Source organism: Lepidothrix coronata, unplaced genomic scaffold (assembly GCF_001604755.1).
Source record: "Lepidothrix coronata isolate B3197 unplaced genomic scaffold, Lepidothrix_coronata-1.0 Scaffold61, whole genome shotgun sequence".
Classification (NCBI taxonomy): Eukaryota; Metazoa; Chordata; class Aves; order Passeriformes; family Pipridae; genus Lepidothrix; species Lepidothrix coronata.
In genome coordinates, this window is record NW_016690241.1 from 45,736 (window position 1) to 61,846 (window position 16,111).

The following is a 16,111-nucleotide window of genomic DNA, read 5'->3' on the forward strand; positions in this document are numbered from 1 at the left end:
ATATGCCTCATCTATCATAGTTTTATTCATCTTATAGATACATTATGTATATTCAGTGGTTGTTTTGGGGCTTCTTGCTTTGTCTTTTCCTCTCTCTTGTCTAAAGAACACTCAGAAATAACGCTTAAGGTTCATTTTGGTTTGAGTTTGTCATCTGTGACTTTTTCCCCCCCCTCTCCAGGCAACCACATTGCTTACCATGGACAAATATTCACATGCAGATGTTCCACATATTAACAGTACTTGCTTTAAGCTGAATTCTCTGCAGCTACAAGCTTTGTTGCAGAATTATCACTGTGCTCCAGATGAACCACTCATCCCAACAGTAAGTCTCTTCTATCCCTCACTGTGCAGTTTTAACATAAATGAGAAGAAAAACAGTGGCTGTAAATAGCTGCTTTATCTTTGTGTACTTCACTGATTCGAGTAGGATATTAAAAAGAATTTCTCTTACATGGAGTTAGAAAGTAAGGTACTGCTCCACATTGCACATGCTCAGGGAGATGTCACTGCACCTTATACTGTTGGTGGATGAAATACAGAAAGGCGGTAGAGGAGAGAACAGAGCACCCCTAAAAGCTGGTTGTGTGTAACCTGAAAGAACAAATATTGGTAATTTGTAGAAATCAAAGAAAAGCAGTAGGAACACTAAGCTTTTTCGCATGAGGAATGTAAAAATCCATGAATCCTGAATCCCTTCATACAGGTAGTAGACAGATTGTCCTTTGGACAGATTGATACCTGGAACTTATATGTAGATGTATGTATAATGTTGATTTTGGAACTGGTTTATATCTTGATATTTAACATAACTGGCAATTCTAAGTTTTATCCATGGGAAAAGTCAAAAGAGAATGTGTTCCTGGCAGAATTGTAAAAAACACTCTTAAGGTAAACTCTGATAGCTCACTGATCTCAAAAACAAAAGGCAAAGACAGTCTAATATTTATGTAGCTGAATGCATTGTCTACAAATTCCTTTCCTTATTAACTTTGGATACATGTTTACTAAATCAAAGGTACAAGTACAACCATTGTAAAGGTATTGGCGGGGACAGGACTTGGAGATATTTTTTGTATATTGGCTACCAAACTAGAAAGTCTTGCTGAAGAACATAGCCTATATTTCCTGTTAACGCATAGGTGGAATTCCATTGGTTTTGGTTTTATTATTATTATTAATCAATTAAAAACATGTCCCACAAGTTTGGAAACAGTGAAGTAAAAATAAGTGCTTCTGTTACATTTGCTAACACAATTATCTATGGGATTTCATAAAATAAAACAATGCAGTGTACTGACTGTACGTAGTGGAGCCAATGAAGTTTTATATCTGATAATTTATTTTCCAAATTTCTTTTTATTGCAGTTTTAATATCTTCTTAGACTTAGGTTTTTTTTCCTTAATGAAATTATTCCTTTTCAGTAACAATGTCTTTCTGCCTTCTGTCCAGGAATTGATAGAGAATGTAGTAACTGTTGCAGAGAATACGGCTGATGAACTTGCTCGCAGTGATGGCCGAGAAGTCCAGCTGGAAGAGGATCCTGACTTACAGCTACCTTTTCTTTTACCAGAAGATGGCTATTCCTGCGACGTTGTCAGAAATGTTCCAAGTGGTTTACAAGAATTTTTAGATCCACTCTGTCAAAGAGGTTAGTGCTTCGGTTGTTTTACAATTATCCTTTTTGGTGTAATTCACACAGAATGCAAAATACATTTTAGATAAATGTGAACCACTTTTTCCTTATGTGTGTTTCAGTCTTCTTATACTATGTTCTTCAAGTGTTTACTTTTGCAACCCATTAAAACTATTAAGGCTTTTTTAATCCTTACCCTTTCTCCCTGCCCCTTTCATTCATTTTCAAGGTTCTAAGTAAGCAGTGCTGAGTTACTAGTGCATACTGAAACTTTGTTTTGCCTTTGCTCCAGAACCTTTTTTTTATTTTTAAAGCCAATGTGAATTAAATAGTTGTCACTTTTTTTTTTTGCTCATCAGCTCCTTTCTTATAACATTAAAAAAACCCACATGAGCTAAAAATAGTTCTTTCAGTGTCGATCAGTGTAAGAATGTATGCTTTGGGCATCTGTAGTCAAACAAAATTTCAGATGACAAGTAGATGGCTCTTGTGATTGGATGAAAGTGACTTAAATTTGAGAAAGTAAAGCAGGGGGCCTGTCAGAGCATTTACATTAAATTAACAAGTTATAATCTTTATCTGGTGCTACTCAATTTGATTAGAATTTCTTTTATTATAACTAAAATTTCTTAATTTTCTGTTTAAAAGCAGTTGTTTAAAAAATTTGTACAGGAATGTCATGGTAAATAAGAGGCTGTAGCAAAGGAGACTACCGACAAAGCAGACTTGCCCTATACTACAGTAAAGTTTTGCAGTGGTTGGTTCCAACTTAATTTATAGAAAAGCTATATTCTTGCATTTAAAAAGAAAAGTAGGAAACTGACCGTTTTGAAAGTACAGTGTGTTACAGAGGATGTAGTCTGGAGACTACATCCAAGGAGACTGGTGGAATAAATTCTTTAATTAGTAAGTATAATTCAGTTGCCATAAAAATGGCCGTATATTTATTGTAAGTAAGGCCTTTTTAATGCATACATTCAAAATTTTACATTTTAGGCCTCCCTTAAATTATACTGAGGGACTTTTTGCAGTAAGTGAGTGTAAACTGAATTGCTGGAAAATGGTCTTTGTGAGGAGGAGAATATCGTATATGTGGAAAATATCACATATTTGGATGGAGTGATTCATAATTTGTCTGTGATGTAGATTCTTGTTGTTCCTGATTTAGGAAACAATGTTGGATACCTCTGAGCTGCTGTTGCTTCTTTTTCAAAATTCTAGGAATTGCTCAAATAACAAAGTAAATCAAAGTAAATGCCTCTTTTAATTGAATAGTTACATTTAAAAAGGTTATGAGTCCAGGCAAAACTTCACCTCTGCCAAATTTATGCTGAGATGGCTTAGTCCCTCTGCAAAGCAGATTTCTGTGGCACTGTCTTAATCAGAGTTCTCGTGGTTTGTATTTTAAAAGATGATTTGATGTTTCATGTCTCTTTTGAAACTGGTTGGTAAAAACAGTATTTAGCAGCTCCAGAGTTTTCTGGGAGCTTGTAGTGTTTTTAAATACATATGTTTCTCAGAAAAAGCAGCTGTAGAACTATAGATTTTGTAGATAGCATGAAATTGCAGTGAAGCCCATAATGGCACCTGAGATGTAAGATTCAACACGTTCGCAAATATAAAAAGATAAATACTACTATTTTGTATCATAGAATCATAGAATCAGCTGGGTTGGAAGAGACCTTCGAGATCGAGTCCAACCCTTGATCCACTACCGCTGCGGTTACTAGACCATGGCACTAAGGGCCACATACAGTCTCTTTTTAAAAATCTCCAGGAATGGAGAATCCACTACTTCCCTGGGCAGCCCATTCCAATGTCTGACCACCCTCTCTGTAAAGAATTTCTTCCTAATATTTAACCTAAACCTCCTCTGGCACAACTTGAGACCATGCCCTCTTGTCTTGCTGATAGTTGCCTGGGAAAAGAGACCAACCCCCACCTGGCTACAACCTCCTTTCAGGGATTTGTAGAGAATGATGAGGTCTCCCCTGAGCCTCCTCTTCTCCAGGCTGAACAACCCCAGCTTCCTCAGCCTCTCCTCATAGGACTTGTGCTTGAGTCCCTTCACCAGCCTAGTTGCCCTCCTCTGGACCTCCTCCAGCACCTCAATATCCTTCCTGAACTGAGAGGCCCAGAACTGGACACAGTACTCCAGGTGTGGCCTCACCAGCGCTGAGTCCAGGGGAAGAATCACTTCCCTGGACCTGTTGGCCACACTGTTCCTGATACAGGCCAGGATGCCATTGGCCTTCTTGGCCACCTGGGCACACTGCTGGCTCATGTTCAGCTTCCTGTCAATCCAAACTCTCAGGTCCCTTTCTGCCTGGCTGCTCTCCAACCACTCTGTCCCCAGCCTGTAGTGCTGCAGGGGGTTGTTGTGGCCAAAGTGCAGGACCCGGCACTTGGCCTTGTTGAACGTCATCCCGTTGGAATCAGCCCAGCTCTCCAAGGTATCCAGGTTCTTCTGCAGAGCCCTCCTGCCTTCCAGCAGATCCACAGTACCCCCCTAGCTTGGTGTCATCTGCAAATTTGCTAATGGTGGACTCAATCCCCTCATCTAAATCATCAGTAAAGATATCAAACAGAACCGGGCCCAACACTGATCCCTGGGGGACACCACTAGTGACTGGCCGCCAACTGGATGCAGCCCCGTTCACCACCACTCTCTGGGTCCGGCCCTCCAGCCAGTTCCTAACCCAGCACAGAGTGCCCCTGTCCAAGCCGTGGGCTGCCAGATTTTTCGGGAGAATGCTGTGGGAGACGGTGTCAAAGGCCTTGCTGAAGTCCAGGTAGACACATCCACAGCCTTCCCCTCATACACCAGACAGGTCCCCTGATCATAAAAGGAGATCAGGTTGGTCAGACAGGACCTGCCCTTCCTAAACCAGTGCTGGCTGGGTCTGATATGGTTTCTATTAATCTGTTGAGAAAATACCGTGACTATATTGATGTTACTTTTTCTTTCAGGTTTTTGTAGACTAACGCCTCATCCACGGTCACCAGGCACATGGACAATATACTTTGAAGGTGCAGACTATGAAAGTCACCTGTCACATGAGAATGCTGAGCTCGTAAGTATTGATTCAGTGAATAATTGCCAAAACTGCTATCTTGGCAAGCCATTGAGTTTTATGTGATCAGTTTTAGTCCTTGTTAGGAAGAACAGGCTGCTTTGTGAAACATGTAGTTCATCAATGATTTGGTGAATTTAAGGAACTATTTGCAGATTTTTTTAAGTCACTGTTTTTCTAGGCTGTAGCATGGTATAATTTTCACATAAGCAAACTCTGTCTATCATGTTCCACTGCTCTGAGAGTAACCAGTGAAGAAATTTCTGTTAAACACAGGCAAAAATATATATATCTGTAAATAATTGTAAATACTGTAAATAAATTAAAAAGTGAATGGAGCTGCAGGTTGCTTTTATTTATAAACTGTCAGCTACCAAATAAATATTTAGTATTAAGTTCTAATCTGATACTTTCTCCTGAAAACCTAGTAGGAAAAAATACTTTAGTTTTCCCTTTCATTATACTTATTAAAGAAGGGTTTCACTTTAGTGCAAGGTAGCTTTTTTTCTTTTCTACTACAGTTTTTGTTTGTTTGTTTGTTCTGTGAGGTTTTCCTCTGTCTGTTTGAATATCGAAGTTACAGAACAACTTGGTTTTGGAAAGATGGTGGCTTTGTGTGAAATAATTTTTAGAGCAACTAAACAGAAAAGGCTTCATAGTTATAATTAGTATTCCAAGCTTAAAAACTACTTGCTTTTCTAGTACTTGAGCTTAATAAAAAGTGTTAATATTTTTTAAAAATAATTTCCTTGGCTTTTATTTTTACTTTATCATGGGTCTTATGGAACTTTCAGTTAGCTTGTATTCCTGTTAAACCTAAGATGCTCTAATTTATATACTTCAGCTATGAAGACTGTGATGACAACTTTGAGTTGAGGAACTAGCACTGTTAAAAGATACAACCCCCCAAAAAATTACTGAACTTGTTTAGGCACTCGAGCTGTATTCGAGAGTTTTCAGAAGTGAAATTTTTGTAACTTTATTTCAAGGCTTTAACTCTGCCTTTTAAATTATTTGGTCTCTTGATATGTTTGGAGGATTATCTTCCAGATGCAGGACTAAAAATTGAGCTCCATGTAGATCACCCTCACCTTTGTATAGGGACCTTCAGAGTCCAAACTTCAGTTTTCTTTAAAAGTTACTACAATTTTATAGATCTGTTACATTTCAAATTGTAACTCATTAATAATCTCTCTACTGAATTAGAGGAGGAGGAACAATGGGTAAACTTCAAAGTTTCATCAGTGTTTACAACACAGGTGTAGTACTTAATAATATGAATCCATAGTAATCAAATGTTAGATATTCTACTTTTAAAATGGAGTACCAAATGTATTATTTAGGATGCAAGATCTGCTGCTCTAACAATTTAAGAGTTTTTTGTAACAAACTATTTTGCGCAATAACTTTCCTAGCCTGGCAGTAAATGTGAACTTCTGAATTTTTTTCTTCTTTCCCCTTTCCTGTTTGATAGGCTCAGCCTTTGAGGAAAGAACCTGAAATTATCACTGTAACACTAAAAAAACAGAACGGAATGGGACTGAGCATTGTTGCTGCCAAGGTACGGAAGTCAGTTTGTTTAAGTCTTATTGAAAAAAAGCTTCTATTTTTATCAGCCTACTGTGGAAAATGTTAATGAAAAAATCTATTTCCCTTTAGTTTATTGTGCACATGGTGTTGACCATGTTTTATTCTGGCTGGGGAATGTTTCTGTAAAATACACAGATGTGGACAGTATAAAAGGAAACATAATATGGATTTAGTTCTTATGACATTTAACTTCAAATCTCTACTACAAGTTTATTAATTTTTTCAGAGACAAAAATTGGCATTGTAATTAAATGGAATTAATAAACAGGCTTATTTAGAACTTCTGCTGAAAGAAAAGCAGTAAATACAAAGAATAGAATGTGTGGGGGTTTTTTTAATTGATGAATAAATAAAATAATTCAGTTGTATACATTAAGGTTTATATACTTTCTGATGTGAACACACCTTTTCTTTTGCACAGTGTACAGGTGCAAGTATGGTTTCAGTTTTCCTTCTTTATATTAGAGAGCTACAGCTGTAATAGCTGGGTGGAGGAGGGTGTACCTCTTGCCCTGACTTGCCAAAATTGTGGGTGTGTGCTGTTCTTAGTTGCACTAGATAGTAATGTATAGAATGCACATACAGCTCCAGCCACCAGATGGAAGACTTCACTAGTTGGTTGGTTTTGCTTTATTAACTGGATCAAATAGTAGACACAAGCTTTTGAGTTTAAAACTTGTTATAAATTACGCAACAGCGATACCCAAAAGTCTGTGTTGTAATTACGTGGTGTACAACAGATAGAACAAGTCTTTTCTAATGTCTGTTCACTGTGTAATACATGAAGCTTCAGGATACTGTGGTCCTCCTTGGCACTTTAGTGCATGAGCTGAAAACATAATTGTTTTACTGCTTTTAAGTTATCTCACGTAGCTAATTGCTTCTAAACAGCACTATTTTTTTTTCCCTACAACTTCGCTCATTTCATAGTCTGTTCTTGAAATGGTAATCTTGCATGATATCAGCTTTAAAGAGTTATTTCTGACATCTGTAAGGGAATACCTGGTGTCAAATGTATGGTGCTAACAATCAGCAGTTATTGAGTAAACAATTCAGGCCCTAAAAAAATTAACTCAATATTCTGCTCTTATTTGGTGGAGTGAGTTAATAATTTGAGAAGCAAATACTAGATGTTGACACCAAATTAAATACGTATCAGACTTCTGACTGCCATCAGCATTTCTGTTGAATGTTTCAAAATGAGCAGTGGAAACTACTTTTTTCTTCACATTAAACTTGAAATCTGATTTCTCATCTAGAGTGAAGCAAGATATTGCAGGGGGAAAAGTCCTTTTTCATTGAAGCTGCCTGGCCTCTAGATGTCATTTTAGCAACTGACATTTAACTTCCATTAGCAGCATTAGCAGTGCTAGTCAGTGTGTAAGCTTGATTTGAAGGTTTTTTACAATTATTTAACAAATTTTATGATTTTTTTTATCATGGTCAGTCATGGAAGCAACAGTTTTCATCTCTGCACAGTTGCAGCAACACTGTTTTAGGCAGTGATTGCATTTCATCTTACTACTGTGTGCCTGTCATAATATTGGAATTATGATTTAAAAACAGTTATATTTTAATTCTTGGTCTGAAATAAGCAAGAAGCAGGTTGGTTTAGTTTCCGTGTATGTAGAATACAAACTTTTGCTAATTTGAATTCATCAGAATGTTCATTGGGTAAAAATGATCCTATACGTTGTGTTGAAACAAGTTGCTATAGTAGTTAAATAGGATTATTTTCAAGAGGTTCAAAGTTGCATATTGTAAGTAATTATTAGTATGTTTTTCCTGTAATAGGCTTCATAAAACAAAAAAAGAGTAAGGAAGAACACACAGGCATTCATTTTCTCAGTTTGGTCAGAGCAGAACAGCTTAGAGAACTGAGTGAGCATGACTGAGAAGCTAGCAGTAATGGGTGGACTTTTTCTTTCTATTCCTATCTTGTTGACTTTGACTGGTATTTTTTTCTACGTGTCTCAAGTCATGAATCTTTTACCTGCATAAAAATTAAAATTCTCATTTTTAACTTTGGCTTAGAAAAATGGATGAAGAACTCCAGTAGACAATTTGTTAAAATTTTCTAAACATTAACTAAATAGAATATCTGAAATGAGAGGGAGAGGCAATTGTGAGGATAGATTTAGATTTTTTCTAACTTTTTAATAGTAAAGGTTGACTGTAAAGTGCTCGTATAATTGATGAAATGGAAGCTCATACTTAGTTTCAGAAATACATAATTGCTGCTGCCCTTCACAGGAACCCAGTTTGATCGCTGACCCAATTACGTTTATTGAACTCTTGGTTTCTAGAGTGCTTCGAAAGTGCTGTAGTAATAGAAAATTTGGTGCCTGGTCAACAGGTGGCCCTGTACCAACCAGTGAAGGACAACCCTGAATCTGTTTAGCTTTTGTTAGGAAAACAGTTGTTTTTATCCTGTGATGTGAGAAAACAGTTGCTTTCAGTAACATGCTGTGAGAATACATTTGCATGTCAGTGCTGACCTGCCTTTCTTGTTATGTCTTGTGGGCTCCTCATACTTGTCACTGGCTTTGGATGAAGTTTATAGTTTGGTGAATATTCTAGAGATGGATGAAATGGGCAGATTCTCGAGATTATAAAGAAAAATAATTCCAATGGACTGGTTTTCTTCCTTCTACCATTGCAGAAAAACGTACACTTTCCTAGTAACCTGTGCTCATCTCTGAGGAAACATCTAACAAATTCATCATCTAATTATTTGAGTTTTTATTATTTTTTATTTTATTTGCAGGATTTTGTAGATGAAAGTTTCTAATGGGGAAATCAGATACAATACCTTACATATGCCTTTACACCAAATGTTCTTAATCATCAAATGATTGCCACATCTTCTCTGCTGCAGTTGAAAAAAAGAGAATTGAAGTTGAAGCTAAGGTTATACAAGCAGAGAAGGAGTGCAACTTGCATTGAAATGCTGTGCACCTGCTTGTTCTTACGATGGAAATATCACCATGGCATACGTGAATGTGTACCTGAATGTAAAAACAAAAGATAAAGAGAAGAGTGAAGGAGGAGATGACAGTGTTAGGTCCCTGGGGAACCCTGTATTGGATCCTCTTCCCACCTAGTGATACGTAAAATGTTGAAGTGCGTTACTTCTATGTCACGGCTACTCATATTTTATCTAATTAGAAGTTTTAAAGGCCTGCCAGGACTGCCAGAGAGAGCAGAACGACAGTGCATCGCCTAGTTCACCTCACTTTGCTGTAAGGGTGTTTTCTGAGGCAGGGCAGCCCCTTTGAGTAAATATGTAGGAAGTGTGTACACTATATGCAAACATAGCAGAGAAAACAAGTTTAGTTGTGAAACAACTGTTAGCTGACAGAGCAGTGTAAACAGCGTTGTATTGGTTTGCATTTTGTTTCAGTTTTTTGTAAATTGGGAGAATACCCAACAACATTTCTTAAACTGAATGCTTTAAACCAATTTTTATTTTTATTTAAAATTAAACTGTATAGCTTCATATGTGATCCAGAAAGGTAACTTGTTCTACCCTTTTGTAGGTATTGCATGTTTTCTTACAGTAATACTCGTGTAGCTTTATTAGCAATAGCTTTTGTAATAGGTATATGGAAATGTAGTTGGTAGGAGTGGTCGGGCATTGGGAACAGGGAACAGTATTGCTTTTTGAGGTTGTGTGCAGACTTTGGTTGCTCTAACCCTGAAAGATGTTTTGATGTTAAAAGCTGCCAGACTCCCAACCACATTGTGGTTTAGTTTTTATGAAATCCAGATGATTTGGAAGCAGTGTGTGCATAGAGTTTACTTTAAAAATATATCACTTTTTTGGGGACTTTCACATGTGACTTAGCCATCTGTGGGCCAGCACATTACTTCCTGTTTAACTTGGAGTTTTTTTGTCTTTAGTACAAAAGGGCTCCCTTTTTGTTTTTTCTAGCAGTTTTCAGAGTTTAATAAAGCCTCTAAAGTAGATGGGAGTCAGAACAGCATAACTGATTACGTAAGAGTCTGAATATTGTATTGGTTATAGCTGGTGTTGATAAACGCTACACTGTGTCATAGCATCCAGCTCCGAGTTATCTTGATGAGTATCTTGGAAAATCCAGCAGACTAGAGCGGTGGTTGCTGTTGAGGGCTGGAAGAGAAGTGGAGAATTGTTTTTTTTCTTTCAAGGATCTGTAGTCCCGGAGATCAAAATGTGGTTTTCTGTTGTTGGAAGAACAGAATCCATGGTAAGTCTGTTCAGGTTTCTGTTGGGACTGTTTTTCTCTGAAGTTTTACTATCCCTGTACTTCTTCCTTCTCTCTTGCTTGTTTAAACCTGCCAGTAGCTATTTGTTCATGTAGCAACTATGTAATACAGCATGCAGTTAAATATAGTCAGATGTTAGTAGCTAACTTTCTAAAATCTAGAAAGAAAAAACTAATTTTTTAGCTTGTTCTTCATATGCACTTCTCAAATTTGTGGAAGTGACTATTAATATTTAAAGTTTCAGGTGTGGTAACTACTGTTTTACTGTGCCAGAGCATGAGTAGCATGACCTGTGATCTGTTTACTTGTAATATAGTTGGCTTTAATCCAGGTTCCTCTAAAAGTCTGTTTTCCCCTTAGAAAATCTCAGTAGAATAATTAAAATTGACATCCCAAACAGTATAACATTTTTAATACCCTAGACCCTTCTGAACAGCAAATAGGTTGCAGCTAGGGTGTCTTATTCGACACATTCACAGAGATGAGGCATTTAAATTCTGTTTAGGTTATTACTGCACAAAAGAAAGGATTCCCGTGTTCTACAAGAACGATAGAGCAGGTTTTGTTGATTAATCTTTGCATGCTGGTTATATTCATTAGTACGGTATGATTTAGTTCTTTAAAGTATGGCACACTTCTGCTTCTTGCTCAGTCGTCTTCTAGTAGTATAACAGAAAAAGTTAAAAATATATACAAACACCTTAAAATACACATGCATAAGCCCCTACTGGCACATAAATCAGAGTGTATTTTTAACAGGTGGTCAGATTAAGTAATTTCATAGCACTTACTAAAATAGGATGAGATGTCATAAGGTGTTTCTTTTTTAATAGAAGCATTTCAAACACTGAGTGTGACAGTTCAGCAGTAAATATTCTGGGGAACGGACTTAGTGTTCTAAGAGCAAGTGTGTGGCATCTTAACGATAAATAACTTGTATTATTTGGCAACCTTGTTTGTTCTTAAGGGTTAGTTAAATCATTTTAAGTTGCATTAATTTCTAAACCGTTGCTTGTCATTTTATATTTAGTTGTCAATTTAAGGTGCTGAATTTAACGAGGGTTTGAGACTACCAGCAATATAAATTTTGATGTAAAATTTTTCTGAACGTTTTTTCCACAAATGTTTTGTAGGTGATCCATGTAGAAGGAGTGGGTTTAAACATTCATTTAATTTTTTTCCCCGAAATTGAAAATTATGCTTATAGGTAATACTGGTAACAACATACAAATTTGGTTCTCTCTAATCTGTGTTTGCAAATATAGACAGTCAATATGTTGGGGGTTTTTTTAACTGTTTGGTAGCTCTTTACGTGTTTTCTGAGTTTAAAGATTTCATGTACCTCAGTATCTGAAATCTTCTTGTGTCCATGCTTTCTGAGTATTAAAACAAATCTTTTGGCCTTTCCTCCCAGCTTGAATTAATTGAAATGTTTCAATGATAAGTTATTTTGTAGGGGGGTTGGATTTTTATTTTAATGCTCAATACTAATTCACCTCAGCAGTCTGAACTACTGATGTTGCTTTAACAGGCTTCTTAGGAAGACCTTAGTGAAAATACAGTATATAATTGTCATTTCCAGGACAGATTTTTCAGTCTCACAGAAATAAAATAGTATGTAAATTACCAGTTTAGTCTTCATCATGAGCAAATAAGTAGCTCTGTGTTAGCAATTTGCTGGTTTTTGTTGTTTCATAAGTTCCAGCAGGGTTTTTGCTTAAATTTTGGTGCCCTGTAGATGTATAAAATTTGTTAATGCTTTTACCTGATGTGTAAAACCTGAAGCTTACACCATCACAGCATGATTTTTCTCCTCAGTAGCTGTGAGAACTCAGCTCTGCTCAAATAGAGTGGTTTTTCTTATTTATTTGCTTGTATTTAGATTGATACTGTAAGAGGGTGATCCAGACATTTGTATTTAAGGCTTTCCGGAACAAAGTGAGTTTTAAAATTCATGTGGCATTTCCTCATGGCACTAATACTCTGTATGCAGGCCCTTGCTAGCAAACCTGAAAAAGTTACTCTGCACATATGCTTTAGCTAGAATTCCTCTACTAGACTTAATCAGTCCTGGCATTCTAATAACTTTCAAAATTCCCTTTAGATACATGTTAATACAGCATTTTAATTTTTTTACTTCTGTTAATGAAGAAGACTTTCAGAAGTTAACAAATTCTGTGTGGACTTTTCCCTGTATGAATAATACTTTCAGTTGGACTAGAAATTTAAGTGGTTAATAGTATGTGATAGTGTATGTACTGATCCTGGATTAAGCAGTATCCATCTGAAACTGCAGAGCAGCGTTATGTGGAAGTTTTTGCTATAGGGTTTTTTGGATTATAATTTATCCTTAGCTATAGAGCCAAGTGCCATTTCTTCAAAGAAGTGCAGAGATACAGAATGGGTTTTTTCCATGATAAATTGCTCGGTATGTCTTGCCTGTAAAGCCCGATGCACAGACATAATTAAGCTGAGATATTAAAACAGAGTTGCCTTACCAGGGAAGAGCATCACAGAACCTGCAGTACAACTTGTAGATTTGTACATAACTCTGAATAGCCTATAGTGTGTCACTGCTCATGGAGTATTTATAGCAAACATGCATTAAAAAGTTAACCCTTGTTTGGGGAAATAGAGCTCAAGCAGTGCATTTTCCTTGAGCTCAATGAAAGATTTTTCCTTTGAGCCTTCAGGCCAATTGCTTTAGCTAGTTCATGTAGTTGCTTTGGTTTTCATCAGAGATTTATCTTTTAGAAGTACTCAGTTTCCAGAGTGTGCGAGAAATCACATTGTTATAAATGCATATACTTATGTTTAGTGCAGAAGACACTACAGCTATTTGTGTCAGTGTACCTGCTTTCTGTACTGAATACTGTTAAAATTCCCAAACAACTACATATGCACAAGAGCACAGTAGTGCATATTTTATTAATGCCATTTCAGGGGGTCCATTACAGAATATCCTGGCTTCTCCTGTGAGAAGCCCACTTTGGGAAGATAGAGAGTATATTCACCTGCTTGCTTTATGTGCAGGTCAATCTTGATTGCAGACATTCTTTTATAAAAAAGTAATGTAATCTTTATTCCATTAAAGAGAACAACAAAACTCTTCAGTCCTTTTGCTTTACACCTTTTCAGGCTACTTGTAAATAGAGCTTCTGGATACACCAGACTGCTGCCAATCTAGCTTTTTAAAATCTTAGTAAGACACTTATTTTTCATCTGTTTTCCCACCCAGTGCAACTTAAAGCTGCAGTGGAATTGGTCATAGCAGTCAAATGCTTGATGTTTCTTTACCTGTTGCATAATGATGATTGTCACCAAAGTTGGCATTTCCACTGCTTGTTTTATTTAATTGGAAATGTTTTGCCCAGTTGTGACTGTGCTTTGTCTAGTGCCAGAGATGTTTTTTTTTTTTTTTTGTACGCAGTGTGGAGGAGTATTTGAGAGGGGAAAGCAGAAGTTTATGCATGTAGAGAATGGGTCAGTTTTAAATTCTTTTTAAGTCAGGATACAGCGTGATGCAGAGCAGCTGTAGCCACAACTAACAGGACATTTTTACATATAGTAGGTTGGTTCACCTCATTTATATTTGAAAAGTATTTTGTCTAACGATGACAGATTTCCAAAGTGTCTGCATTGGTCTTGAGGCGGCACAGGCCTTTGCTTTCTCTGACAAAGTGGGTTTTCTTCTGATCCTCAAGTCCAGAAAAGTTTGCCTTACTGGAGGTGGGACCAGTAGCTACAAAGTTGGCCTTTCTCCTGCCTGTGGGCTGACACCAAGTAGTTCAAGGAGTCTCAGACTATGTTTGGTACCTAAAGGAGAGAAATATGTACTCATCCAGATGCAATCTACAAAATGCATGCAGCTTTATGGAATGTGAGTGTTTGGGTGGTCAGAAACCTTTGCTGTTGCCTCCTAGAGAGTGAATTTGTAAACTGGCTGCATAGTTTAGTAAACTGGGATTTTTTAAAATGCTTACAAGCTTGGGTTATTTAATTGCTTCTAGACTAATTACTTGCCTGGGCAGTCAGGGTGAGACTTGATTCTGTTCCATAAACTTGCCTTTAAAGATGTTTATTAAAACTTAGAGATCTTCTATGTGAACTTAAGAGTCTGGAATCAGAGATTTAGCTGTGATAAAAATCAGTGAAATCTATTCTGGGCGTAGGCAGATAAAAGATTTCAGGCTGATGGCTGGTATCAGGCTTGATAAGCTACATTTCTGTCCTGTTTTCTTTAAAGACATTTTAGTTGCAGTTTATTCATCCTGCATGTAATAAAAACTGCATTTTATAAAATACTACAGAAGCTTAACAAAAAAGACTGACTTGGGGAAACAGTGTCATCCTTAAAGCATTATGAAGCATACCAGATCCTGATATTTCAGCTAGGTATATTTGTGTATGTACACACACATAAGTGATATCTACACTATTAAAATAAAATCTTATTTAATGTTTGCATAATTATGGAAAATCCAATAAAATCTTGAAAATAGTTTATTTTTAAAAATCTTCTGTGATTTTTGTGAACCTCTGGATTGGTTTGACCTGTAGGCTTTGTAGCTGAAGCCACTTGGAATATTACTTTGAAAAGGTTGGTGACTGTATGACACTTTTTTCGTGAATTCAGTCAAAGTGCAGTTGAAAAGTAAAATACTGTCACTTTGGGACTATTTTTTCATATTAATATACATGTGAAGCACAAAACCATTTACATATATACGTATTTAGGACAGAAATGTTCAAATCAGTGTTGAAAGATCATTAGGAAGACTTTCTGGCATTTTATGGAATAAAAGTAGACTTTTAATACAACATTTTTAAGAAACTTGTTGTAGAAGGGTATTTGTTTCTTTAACCAAACATGATTCTGCCAGTCTTTATTCGAAACTGTTCATCTCTCCAGTTTTATTGGAGTGATAAACAAAGTGTATGAAGCTAAAAGGGTGTGAGCAAATGAGGGTTTAGAACAAGTAATGACAAGACCTTCCTGTTAATTGTTTGCAGCAGTACCAGTTTGGTTAGGTGCTGTACCTGCAGATATGCTTTGCAGATTCAAAGTTTTTCCTTAATTACGTAATATAAGTTTACTGTCATTCCTAACAACTGGAAGAGTGTTCTTATAATAGTTTCTGTAGTTTTAGTTTTCATTATAGGTATTGAAATAACTAGGTCATCCTACAGATCTACTAAAACTGCAAGAATCTTGCTAACCTCACAGAAAGTACAGCTAGTCTGGGATCCACCAAAGTTAGGTGGGGCATGATGTTTGGGGATGGGAGTAGTTTATCTGTTAAGAGATTAGCACCTGGTCAACAGTTGGACCTTCATTCCCACTCCTATTTTAGGCTGACATGCTGGTGGGGCTGTGTGGCTCAGCACCTCCAATGCATCATGCTGCTGGTGGCAGGTCACGGTGTGGCACGTCCCGGCATGGGTGGCTCACCCAGGAAGGAAGCTGTGTGTTGACTCTCACTAGAAGGAGCTGCCTGTTGTTTTCACTGTGCTGTTACAGCTGCTTCTGCTGGTGAATACAAATGGGAAGGATTTCTTCTT

At 36.9% G+C, this 16,111-nt stretch overlaps 1 protein-coding gene across 20 annotated transcripts in view; it reads left to right on the forward strand.

The window, feature by feature from the left end:
• Positions 1–16,111, forward strand: part of AFDN (afadin, adherens junction formation factor) — an 88,503-nt gene that overhangs the window by 39,792 nt on the left and 32,600 nt on the right. For all 20 annotated transcript variants that reach the window (XM_017817495.1, XM_017817502.1, XM_017817505.1 and 17 more), the window contains 4 exons: positions 182–325; positions 1,454–1,652; positions 4,608–4,711; positions 6,186–6,272. In XM_017817495.1, the coding sequence (XP_017672984.1) occupies positions 182–325; positions 1,454–1,652; positions 4,608–4,711; positions 6,186–6,272 (534 nt within the window). The remainder of the gene's footprint in view (positions 1–181; positions 326–1,453; positions 1,653–4,607; positions 4,712–6,185; positions 6,273–16,111) is intronic.